Source organism: Mchenga conophoros, linkage group LG19 (genome assembly GCF_057382185.1).
Source record: "Mchenga conophoros isolate Kocher_MC1m ecotype Shallow Benthic linkage group LG19, M_conophoros_male_GT1.1, whole genome shotgun sequence".
In the NCBI taxonomy this organism is placed as follows: Eukaryota; Metazoa; Chordata; class Actinopteri; order Cichliformes; family Cichlidae; genus Mchenga; species Mchenga conophoros.
Window position 1 is genome coordinate 15,646,314 of NC_140544.1, and position 15,745 is coordinate 15,662,058.

The window sequence follows — 15,745 nt, forward strand, 5'->3', positions numbered from 1 at the left end:
TGCCTGCTTGGTTTTAAGGAGACTGGCCTACTGGTCAAATCATCTGTTCAGTGATGAGAGTAAACACATGGATATGAAGACCTGTGTCCTAGATTGGGGTGCTGGCTCTTTAAAATTATAATCTTTCATATACTGAGCAGCAGGCCAATAAAAATACCTCAATGCCAGGAATCAGATGAATGCTGCAGTGCCCTGAATGTACTATTAAAATGATATTTATTGATTTTACTGGCCGATCAATTTTGCTGGCTAAATGTAAAAAAGACAGAATAACGTGAAGCTCAAGGACTTTAAAGTACACATTTCAACAAAAGCATGATAAACAAAGAGATAAACATCTATAATGGCTCAAAATGGTACAATCAGTAAATCCCTTTATTGCACATAGTTTTTACTGGACTATCAATGGAATCAACGTCCGTATAAATGAGCAGTTGCTAAAAATAAAATCTCTGAGCACATCATCATCCCCTTCAGCTCCTTCTTACTTTGAATACATACGTAGCCCCTCCACCGCCTCCTCCCCCTCCTTTCACTTGTGTTTTGTTCACCATTGGGCCGCTCTGTTCCAGACATATCTTATTCAGCATGCCGTTAGACTGCGGGGAGAGACGCAGAGAGAGAAACATGTCAGTTTGCCACAGAATTGCCTTCGTGGATGTCGGCCGCGTATGAAAAAGCTGAGCGGTTGCCAGACCGCAGCTGTTGTGAGTCTGAGGATTATAATGGTGTGCAAATACCAAGCAGAAATATTCATATGCACACAGGAACTGAAAAGCACCAATGCTCCCCTCGCAAGACTATCTGAAAGTGACTCACATGTTTACTTATCCCATGCTGACTGTATAAAAATAATCTTGTGACTCAGTTGATAATGGTGCCGGCTCTAGGGTTGTTATTAAAAAAATAATCACACAATACCAGTGTATTTATCATAATATTTTTTTATATTTTTGCTTGTGGTTTGTCATATTTGCTTTTAAGTATGATTTGGTCTTCTTCTTTCAACTGCTCCCTCTGGGGCTCGCCACAGCGGATCTCATCCTATCCTCAGCATCCTCCTCTGTCACACCAACCCTTTGCATGTCCTCCTTCACTACATCCACAGGTCTCCCTCTCTTCCTCCTACCTGGCAGCTCCATCTTTAACAGTCTTTGTCCGGTTTATCACATGTCCAAACCAGCCTTGCCTCTCTAACTTTGTCTCCAAACTGCTCACCCTGAGCTCTCCATTTCATTTATAATCCTTAATTTTCAATCCTGGTCACTTCCAGTTAAAATCTTGGCATCTTCCACTCAGCTCCAACTCAGTCTTTTTGTTAGTGCCAAGATCTCCAGACCATACATCATAGCAGGCCTCACTGTCATTTTGCAAGCCTTTCCCTTCACTCTTGCTCTGATTCTCCTGCAATTTTATTCACGTTTACTGCAGGCTGAGTAAGTTTGAATAATTAGACATTTCCTTTTAAAGGCGTGTGAAAAACTTTTAAAGAACAGCCCATTAATTATTTGGTTTACAGCCGATTTATCACGTTACCCATTAAAGACAGCCTCTCAGTCAGCATGGTGTTGTTTCACTCTTTCTCAGCTCCCTTGAAAAAAATGAACCTGGATGTTTTGTTGGCAAATAATGTCAGAGGCAGGGACTTTGCCCCGACCGAGACCCTGTGAATTGATGTGTCTGCATGGTGTGTGCTATGATGCTGAACTGCCTGGAGCGAGTCCCACTTTAAGAGTGAGAGGGCATAGGTTTACCTCACTCGCTCTGTCTGAGTCTCATACAAACTCTCACAGTCGCTCATCGCTCTCTCTCAGCTCCCTCCATCTGTCTCAGGCAACACTCTTGAAAGCTGTCTGAAACGGAGGAAGGGGCGGGACTTTTGTGACTGTGACTGACAAGTAGACGGGGTCGAAAGGAGTGCATTCAAATGTTCTTGGGAAAGTCTTCCTCACTATTCCTTCCCTCTCAGCCATTTCTGCCTGTGCAGCTTCTCAATTTAAGTTAACTTTGTGTTTTAGAGAGAATGAGAACAGAAGGGTGTGTGTGTGTGTGTGTGTGTGGCGCAGCAAGAAAAAGACATAGTGAATAATTCTAAAGACGAGGGACATATCATCATTTCCGTCACATAAGGGAAAGCCAGGTGTGAGAAAACACTGTTCTGCAGCACAAATCACTTTCTGCACGACCCTTTGGAGAGAGCTGCTGCCTCTCGCTGTCAGAACTGGGGGAAAATAAGAGAAACCTTAAATGACTTCAGTTTCACTTTGGAACAGCCAAGTCTCTCTCAGTGCTGTCTGTACAGAGCACTTCAGAAAGCACTGTGTTAAAAACTAATAACTGGATGACAGTGGTGAGGACCTGCGGTTGAAAGGCTAGACAGGCTGCCTCGAGAGAGCAAAGCCACAAAACTCAAACAGGCACTTGGGCAGCCTCATGTCCAGCTAGTGTAAACTATCTGAGATACACGAGGTTCTCTTGCAACCCTGTTTCCAAGTTGCTTAATGCTTAAAAAAAAAAAAAAGAAAAAAAAAAGAAAAGACTTGGTGGAAAATCTCACATTTAAAAAGATTATTAAGTAACATTATTGGGTAAAGCCTGTGGGGGAAAATACTAACAGTAAAAATAATGAAGAATATTGTTTAGTGACTTCTTCATTTATGGTGAAATTTGGAAAAAGCTCTGCAGGCAAAGATGAAACCCAGTACAGTCAAAATCAGTCTGTAGGGAATCATCAATGCTGCGTTCTGCAGGCTAAAATACATTAGGGCCCATCCACCTTGTTGTTTGCTCATAGTTCAAAAGCACCAACCCTTGGTCATATCAGACAGGGTGGCAAATTTATGCACGCTGCATGGGATAACTTAAACATCTTTGAAAGCCTCATTAATTAATGCTGAACAAAATATGACAGTTTTGGAGCAACGTATGCTGTAATACTTTTAAGGGAAGGCCTGGTTTAATTCAACAACTACCAGAAAAAAACGACACATGTGCACTATTTTAGGTTTTATGGATTTGTGCAGGAGTCGTTTGTCTCTTAACTGTTTAAATCTTGTATTAAACAGCTGAATTTCTCAGTTAATGTCGGAAAATACTTTTGATCATCTCCCGGTCAAAGGGAGACAGATAGGATGCTGATGTGTTGTATTATGTAAACATTTTGAATGTAGTGTATCATCAATCATTAGAAAGTCATTTATTTTAGGGGTTTTTGTGACACGCTGGTTTTAAATGTGCTCTATAAATAAAGATTTGGGATCCTGACCTGCTGAATGGCTAAAATCCCATATCAATTAAGAATAGGAAGAAAAGCTACAAGACATTGTTACATGAAAAATAATGCAACACAGTAGCAAACCTTACCCTTTCCAAACTTTTAGAAGGCATGTTGCTTCCAATTAATCCAAAATGAGGGCATATTGAAAAAGAAAAACTCCGTAACATCACATTATTTCCTCCACTACTTTGGAAATGTGTATGCATGTCAAACACACCAGATTATGCAACGTTTTTAAACATTACTGGGTAGATGGGTGCATCTGAGTCTGGCTAAAGTGAGCCTGAGAGACACGGCGGGGCCATCACTGCAAGCTTGGAGCAGAAAGTTGAACAGTTTTTGGAGGCCATGAATTGTCTGGGTTTCCAAAGTCAGACCTCAGCGTACTTGAGGAAGGCTGCAGGGAGTTAATGATCTTGTTTTTTGGATAATGTGTAATGTGAGAATATGTTAGTCTCTCTACGGAGTGGACAGCAATATCATTCGAGCAAATTTAGAATCAACTTCAATCTTCTTACACTGACACAGTTTGGGCAATATTGGGGATCGTAGAAGGCTGCTGTATGTATTTGTGTGTCCATAAAAAAGAAATGTTGGGACTCCTCATTCATAAAGCTGATTCATTGCAGCATTTACAGCTATTTTACTCTCATTTTTTAAGTTTATCTTGCTTTTATGACACGCTGTAGACTACAGAGTCCCAGATGCAACAGTATTCCTATTTACTGCGCGATAGCTGACTTACGAAACTGCCGTGAATTATTGTAAAGACGACTCACATTGGGGCAGGCATCCTCTCCTCGTTGTCCTACAAGGACGTAAAGCAGTTCTCCTTTGTTCAGCAGGAGGTCTCCCGTCATGTAGGCACCGTGTGACCTGCTTGTTGTCAAGACACTTCTCCCGCCAGCGGCGCCATAGACGGTGACCCTGGAGTTTAATGAACATAAATGAATAACACAAAAAGTCATTAACAGGAAAATGACTCTAACGAGACAAGAAAGTGTTTTTTTTATATTTCTATTTGTGTGAAACAAGCGGCATAAAAAATATTGTGAGGCCGAGTCCTCGTGCATTCCTCCTGCGAGTTGGTGAGTGCACAACAAGTAACAGCCAAAATTCATTTGGATACACTAAAACACACTCACTCTGGGTGTTTTTAATAAAAACCATTTGACCTACTGTGGCACATTACACTGAGGGGAAAAACCATACAGAACCCAGACTGCACGGGACACACAAGCACACATGCAAACACACACCTATGTATCGGAGAACACTCATTTCAAATGCTCCAGTTTTCTTGCCAGACAAATAAAAAACAACTTGATTGGTTTTTGGGAGCACTGCGATATTTTTCTTCCCTGGTGGTCGAGCTTGATCGGGAGACAGAACATTGCCCAGTCCTCAGTAGCAGCTACCTCAGCTGTTTGCCTAATGACTTGTGGGAGATGCAGAGCGCATATTCATCTCTGTGGCCGTCTGTCAACTTCATTTAAGCGCTTTGGCAGCTGGGCCAGGCCGCATCAAGAACAATTGTACAGTTTTGAGGAGACAGAAGGTGCTTTCTGAAACTCTGGACATGTGTTCAGGCCGTCCGGTCTGTGCTGTTAGTCAGGTATTTTAAGACATGGAGGTTTTGGCTGAGCTTAGCGGTGTGTGTGCGTTTGCTTTTGTGCTGATGTGGGAGGCTTGCAGCTTTCAGAGAAATTTTTGTTCCAAGTCAAATCTAAGTTAAACGGCTCATGTTGTCATGAATGCCCACCGGAGGGATATTGATCCCTGGAAAAAAAACAAAAAAAAACAAACAGGCTTTGGATATTGCAGCATTAATCTTGGAGCAGTGTGCGGCAAGGGGTCAAGGTGCTAAAGCTGATTGCTGAGCTATTTTGAAGGCTTAAAGGCTACCAACGAAGAAGCGGAGGTGGGTATTTTTGGATTTTAGAGTCAGGTGTAAAGTGAATCACGCCATTTAGCTGCCATTACTCCAGCCTCTGCTCCTTCCTGCAAGAATCTGATAGCAATATTTCACTGCTTGCTCTGCTGCACTGAGGAGCAGAGGTGGGCGTGAGGAAGAGCCGGCATTGGAAAAATGTGAATTGCATAGAGTGCTGATGTCTAAGAAAGATAGGTTAAGTGTGTACTGTATACAGAATGTGTTGAGCTCTCAGAAGCACACATACCTAATGACTTCACAGTGAGACCCTTCAGAAAAAGATACAATTATTCCAGAGTGGGTGTTGAGTGGAAATTCAGTGTTCAAATGGCTAGCTCTGATGTTTGTGTGCTCTGAGGCTTTATAGGCTGGCAACTGTCCTACCTGTAGGAGCCGGTTTCTGGGACCCGCCACATTTGAATGCCTTTGAATGGCCCCCGGGTTCCAACTGTCACGTTGACATTGCTGTTCCTGTAGGAGTTTAGGCACTGAGTGGGAGTTGGACCTTCAGGGCCCACAGCCCCACAGGTATGAAAAATCCATTTTTTGGCTGCACATGAAGAAAAGGGAATTAAAGGAAAACATTTAGTACTTTGCAGAGCTTAGCAGTAGAGGCACATACTCTGTGTTCAGTCAGGCATGCAGCTAAGCAAAGTTAAAGATGATGAAGAGGCTGAAATTACAGTTCTATTTGTCTAACATTCATTCCACTTCAACATTCCTCACTGCTCCACTTTCACTTCAGTAAATCCAAATATAAAGATATGTAAATTATTGGAGCTTCTCATATGAGATGCTACTATCGTCACATTCGCAACAGCAGCAGGGGACTTGGTTGACGGGATCACAGGTGACAAACATTTCTCCTCATTTTCCATGTAATCCCATGTGTCTGTGCTAATTGGAGATCTTCTCACTGTAATTAGCATGAGATTAGTCTTGTCAGATGGACATAGAAGGACTTAACGCTGCAGGACTAAATCCTTACTTAAGGCTTGTGAACACAGAGCGATGAGGTAGACACCAGGGAACCTTTCTCTCTCTCTCCCTGAGACTACTTCTAATTCATTTCACAGCAGGGTTGATTATTGAAAATGTGACACTGGCTAAAGTGAAAGTCATTTCTAAGGAAGGATGAGTTGCATGTTGGCTTTCATAACCTCAAAATGGATGCTCAGTGTGAATGTAATTAGGCTTGGGGGATATTACGTATACAGAAAGAGCGCTTTGAAGTCATTTATTATCTTGTGCTGGACACAAAGGCCACCAGAGGGCAGTCTCTACAGGCAGAAGATTAAATTGAGCTCAGTGAGCTGTGAAACAAACCAAATGCAAAGTTTTTTCCCCTTAATAGAGCTGTGTGGAATATTTGGCTCTCGCCATTTGAAACTCTTTGTATTGGATATCCACAGTTTTTCCAGTGTCTGCTGAAGGAACCATGAGGAACCACTTGTACACTCACCAGCCACTTTATTAGGTACACCTCTTCAACTATTTGTTAATACAATTATTTAAAATCAGCAAATCACATGGAAGCAGTTACTTTTTTTTGCATGCAGACATGGTCAAGATGACACGCTGAAGTTCAAATCAGGTGTCAGGATGAGGAAAAAAGGTGATTTAAGTGACTTTGCTGAGGATTTTGAAAACAGCCGATCCAATGGGATGCTCATGAAACCATCTCTGGAGTTTATAGAGAATGGTCTGAAAAAGAGGAGCAGATGTCTGGGCGCAAATGCCTTGCAGATGTCAGGGGTAAGAAGAGAACGGCCAAACTGTTTTAAACTAGGAAGGCAACAGTAACTCAAATGACCACTAGTTAATAACAAAGCATGAGGAAGAGCATTCTGGTGTGAAGCAAATGGGCTATAGCAGCAAAAGACCACTTCTGTAAGCCAAGAATCTGAAACTAAGACTACAATTTGCACCTAAGCTTTGACAAGCTTGAATATCAAAATTCAAAAAGACGGTGAATGGTAAATGGCCTGCATTTGTATAGCGCTTTTCTAGTCCCAAAGGACCCCAAAGCGCTTCACACTACATTCAGTCATCCACCCATTCACACACACATTCACACACTGGTGATGGCAAGCTACATTGTAGCCACAGCTGCCCTGGGGCGCCCTGCCCTGCCGGACGGACACTGGCGCCACCGGGCCCTCTGGCCACCACCAGTAGGTGAAGTCAAAAACATTCACCTTTCAAAGCCAGAGGGCCATGGTGGAGGGCTATATCCATTTTTAATAAATAGTCTATAGTTGGACATTAATACATTTACAATACATAAAACAAACTACTAACTCTGATGCCAGATAGTGACAGTAATGGTTAAGTCATTTAATCTCTCACAGCAGCAGATAATAACTTCTACTGCCACAAGGTCAGCTCTTTAAATAAAACTAAAACACAGATAGTGTCATATACCAAAAACCTAGAAGGAAGGAAGGTATGAAAACATGAATACCACCCAAGCCTAACTGGAATGCTGCTTATACTTGTCTATGAACGGTGTAAAATCAGATAACAGTAGCAAATTTATTAAATATCAAGAGGATAAACAGGAAAGAGAAGACAAGACAAGTTTCAGAAGTGTGACTTAAAGCCACGATACTCTCACTGTAACACCTTCTGCTGTTCAAGTTCCCTGCTGTGTACTACCTATTGCAGATGAAGCCCTAGAATTGACATTCCAATATTTACCAGCATCTCTCTCTAAACTCCAGTCTCTCTGACTGAGCAGAAACTGCAGGAAGCTGTTGTTATGAGCGACTGTGTACCTGTTTGTCTGTGAACAAGCAATGTGTGAGTACACACCGATTTCTGATCAGTTATTATAAAGTGTTACAGTAAGAAACAGAGTTCTTCCAGACATGATAATTTGACTTCGTCTTTAAAACATTAATCCAGATGACCTCTTTTTGCCCCTGCCACTTCAAACGGTGGCTATTTTTACTAATGAAACCTTGCCTAGACTGCATGGTGAGCATCACATTAGTCAGCCTGCTTCTCATGAGTGGTTCGGTCCAAGGCCAACGTCCAAGCTCTGCTCTGTCTCACCACAAACATCTCTTTCGAGTTTAGCAAAGTGTTGCCAGCAGAGACTATTTCAAGGAGGCCAACGCTTTCAAAAACACTTTAAAACATCACTTTGGTAAGAGAGCGATTTGGAGTTTAGCCCAGTCTTAGCAAATGCACTCCTACTGTAAAAAACACTTGTAGTGTGACTGCAGGTTTGTCTGACTCCAGTACGAAGTAAATTGACCCATCAGGCCAGTATTTTCAACACTGTTGGAAAATAGTTAAGACTACTGGGAATAAATCCATCACTGGAGCAGAACAGCCCCAAACCCTATCTTTAGATGTAAATCTTAATATACTTAACAGGTCACTTTGAGATGTTTTGGAAGGACATGCTCAAAGAAAAAAAAAAAAAAAAAAAGGGTGAAAGTTAGATGGCCTGATTTGTTATTTTTTTCTCATTTGGAGAAATAAGCTGTTGGCTCATTGCCCACTTACAGTCAAATTTCTAAAGCCTCATTTGAAGAACACTAACTCAACCAAGGCTTTGGATGCAGAATTGGTTTATGCGCTGCACTGGCGGTTAACTGACGAGAGACGCTGGAATGTGCGCTGGAGTGATCCTCTTGTTAACAGCCATGTCTCTCCCTTCACATCCCCTTGTTGTGGGAAGTCTGTGACATGAGTGTGTGAGAGGCACGTCCCAGTTCATGCAGCATGTCCCAGTTCATGCTGTGTTACAGCGGTCGAAGGTTACCAGCTAATGAGCCAGGCGAGGGAAGAGACACGGCAAATTTAAAGGGAGTCAAATTCCAACTCTGTGAGCACGAACCAGCAGCAAACGCGGGCAAACTTCTTGAAAAGCTGCATAGAGACGAGAGAGATCAGTGAAAGGAATGCTGGGAATTTCACTTTATGTATTCCTTTGTTTATGTTCATGCATTTACATTTTGGTTCAGTTGCTGATTTGGGGGAAGCCCTTCAGATTTAAGATCCTTGTTATAGAAAACGAGCTTTTCACATGAGCACTGCTGGTACTGAACGCAGATTCCTCTCTTGTTTGTATTCTCTCTCCTGTCTCCCTTGGGTGCAGCTGGTTTCACACTTCAACCCAACTGATTGATCTTGTTGGTCCATCAACATGAATTCAGACGACCACATGTGCACATGGATTATACACCCAAACGCACTGCACAACTGGCCTAATGAGCCATTCACTAAACAAACAAAACAAGATGATAGCCTTCTCCAGTAAGTGGTTGTGCAAACTCTTCAGCCCCTTTGACTTACAAGACACACACACACACACACACACACACACACACCCACCCACCCCTAGGGAGAGTCTGGCTCTGCCTGACTATTACATGAATCTCGTTTTCTGTGAACTTTGCCACTCGTGCTATGCCATCATCATAACAAACAGTGGCCTCCATCATAGAAAGGGGCAAAGCTGCACACTTTCATCAGCGAGAAATTGTTCCAGACAAGTCGCATCAGAGGGGGAGAGAGAAACAGAGAGACCCAGCGTTGAGAAATACGTCTCTGATTGGGTTGCACCACTGACAGTAATTCCAACAGTTTTTATCCCCTCTGAACATTTTTCAAAACAACACAAACAACCTTAGGTGGTCCTGGGATATTTCACAGGGTGTTTCAGTACACACACAAAAGATTCCAGCTCCAGGAAACTCTCACCATCACTGGGAGACTTTCTGTGAGCATGCTTTCAAAGGTATAAATGCTCTAATTCTAGTATTTTTAACTTTAACTTCAGCCATAATTGGCTTATTAGGGTTCAGATCTGCTTTTTGTCCAAATGGAGAAAGGCCTTGTTCAGACCGACTGACCTTATTCTGGCTTCATTCAGACTCGCAGGTATGCTGTGAGAAAAACGAAAAAAAGCAGCCCTTTCATTTATTTGAATGGACCCAGGAGGTCAACGCAGAGTGGATGGCAACGCACAAAGAGGACTGCGTGTCAGAAAAGTTGAATACAGGTTAAGCTTTTGCTGCAAAGTAACATAACATCAACGGACAAAGTTGAAAAGTCCACGTTCGCCAACAGAAAAGCATATTTCAGCTGTTTATGGTGGCGTTTGTCGAGAAGGAAACACTTTTCCTGCATTACCCACCCACTGAGCGGAACAGCGGTGCAGTGACAGAAGAATGAACCTAACATGGCTTTGATTTCGGGAGAAAGCACTTTCTGTTTTTGTCCCCCGACCAATCATGGTGATTAAGTACAAACTCAACATAGTGAGGGCCCAGTGGCTCAAACCCAGGACCAATAAGCTTTAAGACAACAGTGCTGACCACCAGCCTGTCTGGTGTTCACTCGATCTTCATGCATCCTTTACTCAAGCCGGGCTTCCTGGATCACATTCTAAAATGCTGCCGCCTATTGTTTTTGTGCAGTTCTGTGTCAGGTCTGAGCATCGGCCTGAAAACAAGGATCTGCTTATTCCAGGGGAAAAAAAATTAACTCTGCTATCTCAGAGCTGATATTTTTGTTTTTCTTTGGGGTTCACAACGAAAAATAACTCCAGTTTTGTTATCAGTCCTCTAAAGTCAATGTTGGTTTAGCTTCATTTCCACTTCATTGCCGCGACAGCTACAATAAATTGTGAATAAACTATTTAATTTTTTTTGCAAGACTTGTTGAGCCAAATTAATCCAGCCCTGAATGGAAAAAATAAATTAAAAAACAACAACAATTGGGTCTGATTGTGAGCCTAATAGGCCATTTTTGGAACAGAACAGACCTTATTTCAGTTTTCTATTCAAAAGAAAGCTTTATCATGCTATTAAATGGCATTTTCTCCAGTACCTCCAGAAATATCCAGGCCAACAACTTTTGAAGCTACAGGAATCATCATAGACACACTGTAAGCAAAACGCAAGTACAAAGACTCTCCTCTCTTAGCATGTATCGTCCTTATTCAGTGACAGTTGTCCTCTCTGGGCCAACAATTAGAAAGATGGATCAAGGCTGGCAAGCTATGAACAAGATCTGAATGCTAAGCACAGAGCTTATGAAGTAAATGAGTCCAGTTAATTACAAGAGCCTGTTTTGCAGCCAAATTCAAATTCAAATTGTATTTGTCACACACACACACACACACACACACACACACACACACACAGTATGACATGGGGGTGAAATGCTTGTAGCTGTACAATGCCTGACCATTAAATGACAGAAGAAAAGTTTCACAATATTTACAATTTACAGTTTACTACAAAATTTACAAATTAACTTAGGAATTTACAGTAAAGAATGTGCAAATAGCAGAAGAGATTATAAAGATGATAAATTATAGGAATTATAGGATTATAGGAATACAGGAAATGTGTGGTGGTGCGTGTGGTGATGTGTGTGAGAGTCCAGTCTTATAGTGATGTGTGTGGGAGAGTCCAGTCCTACACCTGGTTCAGGCTCCGAACAGCCTGGGGGAAGAAGCTCCTCCTCATTCTCTCTGTTTTGGCCTTAAGGGAGCGGAAGCGCTTCCCAGACCTCAACAGTGAGTCCATTGTTGGGATGGGAGAGGTCCATCATAATCTTCCTAGCTTTGGACTTGCACCGCTTGGTGTAGATGGACAGCAGGTCAGGGAGCTCTGATTGAATGATGCGTTCGGCTGAGCGCACCACTCTTGGCAGATCTCGTCTGTCCTGCTCGGTGCTGTTCCCGAACCAGGTGGAGGTGTTTGCCGTCAGGACGCTCTCGACGGTGCAGGAGTAGAAGTTCTTGAGCACCTTCATCCTTATCAGTCTCAGATCTGTCTTAGTAACTAACCCCACCCTGCCAAAATATTAGCAACTAGTTAAGTGATTGCTGCAGGCTGGTGCTGATGAACAAGTAACCAATGAAGACTCCTCCTTCTCCTCTGTGCAGCTAATTAGTGAGCACAAACGGGCCAAAACTCCTTTCTGCATGAATCATTCAGGGACCAACAGCTGCTGTCAGTTACTCTCAAGAACCAATCGGGTTGCCTCAATCAGCATCCCGTCTGTCTTTGATTTAACGCCAGTTTTTTTTTTTTTTAAATCTACTACACAACTTGTTCTTGTTGTCTGCTGATGTGTGAATGAAAGTCGGACACCTAGCTCTTGAAAGGTACTGTGTTCAAAGAAGCTAATGCTTGTACACATGTATTGCAGCAGTGCATATTGTAAAGTTGTTTTATCATCTAAAGAAACCAATCTTTATCAAGCCAAACACCCACACACACACACACTCTCATAGAGCACATGGTCACAAAATAGGCCTGGAGCTCATTTTGAAGTTAGCGATGTACTTCTTTCCCATCGGACGAGGTAATCAGAGGAAGAAAGTGAAGCAAACTAATATAAGTTGACTTACTCAACCCTCATCCCCCAAAAGCAGCTGATGAGTCAGGAGTTGCGGGTGGCATACAGCACAATGGTGGTGGGAAATAAAAGTGTCTGTTGCCAGAATAGAGAGGAATCAACAGGGACCAGGGGAAAGAACAAGAAGACAGAAAAGAGTGAAGGTGAAGTCAGGGTGAAGGGGGGAGAGGGATCAGAAGGAAGAAGTGGGACAACACACAGAGATAAGAGTGAGCTCTGACAGAGAGACAGGGCGGCTGGGTGAGAAGGCAATAATGTGAACTAACAGAGACTCAATAACGGCTTTTCCGTGGCAAAAATGGGAAGCAAATCTGAAAATAAACGGGGACAAAATGTCCTGGGAGCAGATATGGCGGGAGAGTGAAGGGAGAAATGAAGGAGAGAGTGAGAGGAGACAAGAGACGTTGATGTTCGGTGGGGTTAATCATTGAGCGTGTCGGAGGAAGAGGAGAGCCGTGTTGGAGTGACAGGTCTGCTGAGCTAAAACCCTCATCAGGCTTGCCGTCCTGCCCTGGAGACGTCAAAGCATCAGCTCCAGAAGGGGTGAAGAGAGACGCCCCACGAATGCTAAGCGCTCAAGGCTGTCTTTGAAATGGCCGACATATAACCAAAGTTCAGCTTCTTTCCCCTGAGTTAATATCTATGATAATCACAAGGGCGAGAGCAGTGTGATCTCAAAGTCCCATCTTTCTCTGAGGAGATTTACTTCTGCTGCCATTTTTATTGTAACCATGCCGAGTATTACCTGTGTAAGCACATTAAAATGGCCTTTTTGTTGCTGCCTGTGCAACAAAATCCATGTAACAAACACTCTCATTTGTATAACGCTGCACTGAAATGCCATTTTTCTTGCTTAGCATTAAAGATCAACTTGATAGACTGAGTTGCTCTTGTTTGCTGACCAACCCATGCCCTCCAGTCTGCAAACATTAACAAATAATGTTAGCTGGTCAGCACTTATGTATGCAACCGTCCCTGTTTGACCCTTCAGAGATAAACAGCCTGCTCTGTGTTCACGACTGAAGAGAGACTCACATCACAGATCAGATAAGCTGCATGAAAAGTGCACAAATGAGCTCATTAGATCCTCTACACACCAATTTTTACTCAACGCTGGGTCACTTTGGGCTAAGTGTTCTTGCATCTGATCACCAGCGAAACTTTATATGTAAAAATATTTACAGCATTTGCACTTCTGGGTTGGTGAGCATCAGCGGTTCTGGGCTGAGAGCAAAGTAGTTGCATTGATCAGCTGCTATTCAGTAGATCGAATGCTCTTTGTAAAATAAGCAGCCGTCTGATCAGCTAATCAGTGAGTGATGTCACCGAATTACAGAAGCTCTTTTTTTAATATATAGCACAATGCAATGGTCTGAAACTTAATAAAAAAGCTTTCCCCGTGGTATGTTTTTAATTAGACCTACAGTATGGTCAAATTAAGTGTAAAAAAAGATATGAAAACAGAACAATGCCGGCCAACTACTGCGTTTTCTGTCTTAGCACAGAAAACCCATAAAACGGATAAGATTAATTATTTTCCTTTTACAAGCTTAGAAAGTGTTGCAGTGTGGTTAGAATGCAACAGCTTTCCCCCCAAACTACAACTAAGAAAAAAGTTGTATAAAACCAATCCACAAGTATAACAAGTGCTCATGCTTGCTCATATACGGTTTTGACAGTTATGACAAATTAAATGTTTTTGCTTTTGCAGTGCTGTGTAAAAGTCTTGAGCCACATATTCTCCTTCTAGGGAGACAGTTTTTTAAAGTGGCCTTGAGCAGTAGTTCTTGAAACTTTCTGAAGGTTTTTCAGTCCATTGCTTGTACCTGAATGTTTTCACAGAAATGTTTTTTCTTTGAGGTGGAGGGTTAGGCCATGTTGACCTGTGAATCATTCAAGCATAAAAAGAGGCCTGTGTATTTTTAGGCACTTTGTTACCAGAAGCCTCTCCAAACATCATTTTTTTCCTCTGTGAAAAAATGCCTAAAAAATATATGTTTGTACCAACAAGGTGATAACTAAAGAGCTATTAGCTAAAAACATGACAAACAGCAGATGAACAGAATCTGAAAGTCGTGTTCTTATGAAACAGATTAATAAAACCTAGCAAGACCTGACATGGGACCACAGTAATGCATCTGGCCCTTCACTTGATCCATCCACTGCTCACTGAAGCCTCATCAGAATTGGTCTGAGTGGAAATGTGGCTAAGAACTGGGCTGAAAATCAGTGGCAAAGGGTGTTCTGGAGTGATGAATCCAAATGTAAAATTTTGGTTGTAATCACCATTAATATGTACAACAAGTAATTGAGTGCCTACAGCCAATTGTAAAACTACTCAGTCATCCATGAAGACCATTTAAAGAAATAAGAAGAAAAGCTAAGAGCCTAAGAGCTCAGGCTGTACTGAAGAATAAAGCTGGCCGCACTAAATATTAACTTTCAAGCTTGTTAGCTTGTTAACAAAGTGGTGTACATGTGAGAAGTGGAACGAAAATCATACATGACTCCAAACATTTTTTTACAAATAAATAACTGTAAAGTGGGGTGTGCGTAATTATTCAGCCCCCTGAGTCAATACTTTGTAGAACCACCTTTTGCTGCAATTCCAGCTGCCAGTCTTTTAGGGTATGTCTCTACCAGCTTTGCACATCTACAGACTGAAATCCTTGCCCATTCTTCTTTGCAAAACAGCTCCAGCTCAGTCAGATTAGATGGACAGCGTTTGTGAACAGCAGTTTTCAAATCTTGCCACGGATTCTCGATTGGATTTAGATCTGGACTTTGACTGGGCCATTCTAACACATGGATATGTTTGTTTTGTTGCCCTGGCTTTATGGGTATTTAGGGTCGTTGTCCTGCTGGTGAACCTCGGCCCCAGTCTCAAGTCTTTTGCAGACTCCAAGAGGTTTTCTTCCAAGATTGCCCTGTATTTGGCTCCATCCATCTTCCCATCAACTCTGACCATCTTCCCTGTCCCTGCTGAAGAGAAGCACCCCCAGAGCATGATGCTGCCACCATCATATTTGACATTTGGGATGGTGTGTTCAGAGTGATGTGCAGTGTTAGTTTTCCGCCACACATAGCGTTTTGCATTTTGGCAAAAGTTCCATTTTGGTCTCATCTGACCAGAGCAGCTTCTTCCA

General features: G+C 42.4%; 1 protein-coding gene across 3 annotated transcripts in view; it reads right to left on the reverse strand.

Annotated features, from left to right (window-relative positions):
- alk (ALK receptor tyrosine kinase) overlaps window positions 1-15,745 on the reverse strand; it is a 454,675-nt gene that overhangs the window by 35,196 nt on the left and 403,734 nt on the right. For all 3 annotated transcript variants that reach the window (XM_085258181.1, XM_085258182.1, XM_085258180.1), the window contains exons 12-14: window positions 5,595-5,760; window positions 4,057-4,204; window positions 489-599 (exon numbers count right to left, since the gene is read on the reverse strand). In XM_085258181.1, coding sequence (XP_085114307.1) covers window positions 489-599; window positions 4,057-4,204; window positions 5,595-5,760 — 425 coding nt within the window. The remainder of the gene's footprint in view (window positions 1-488; window positions 600-4,056; window positions 4,205-5,594; window positions 5,761-15,745) is intronic.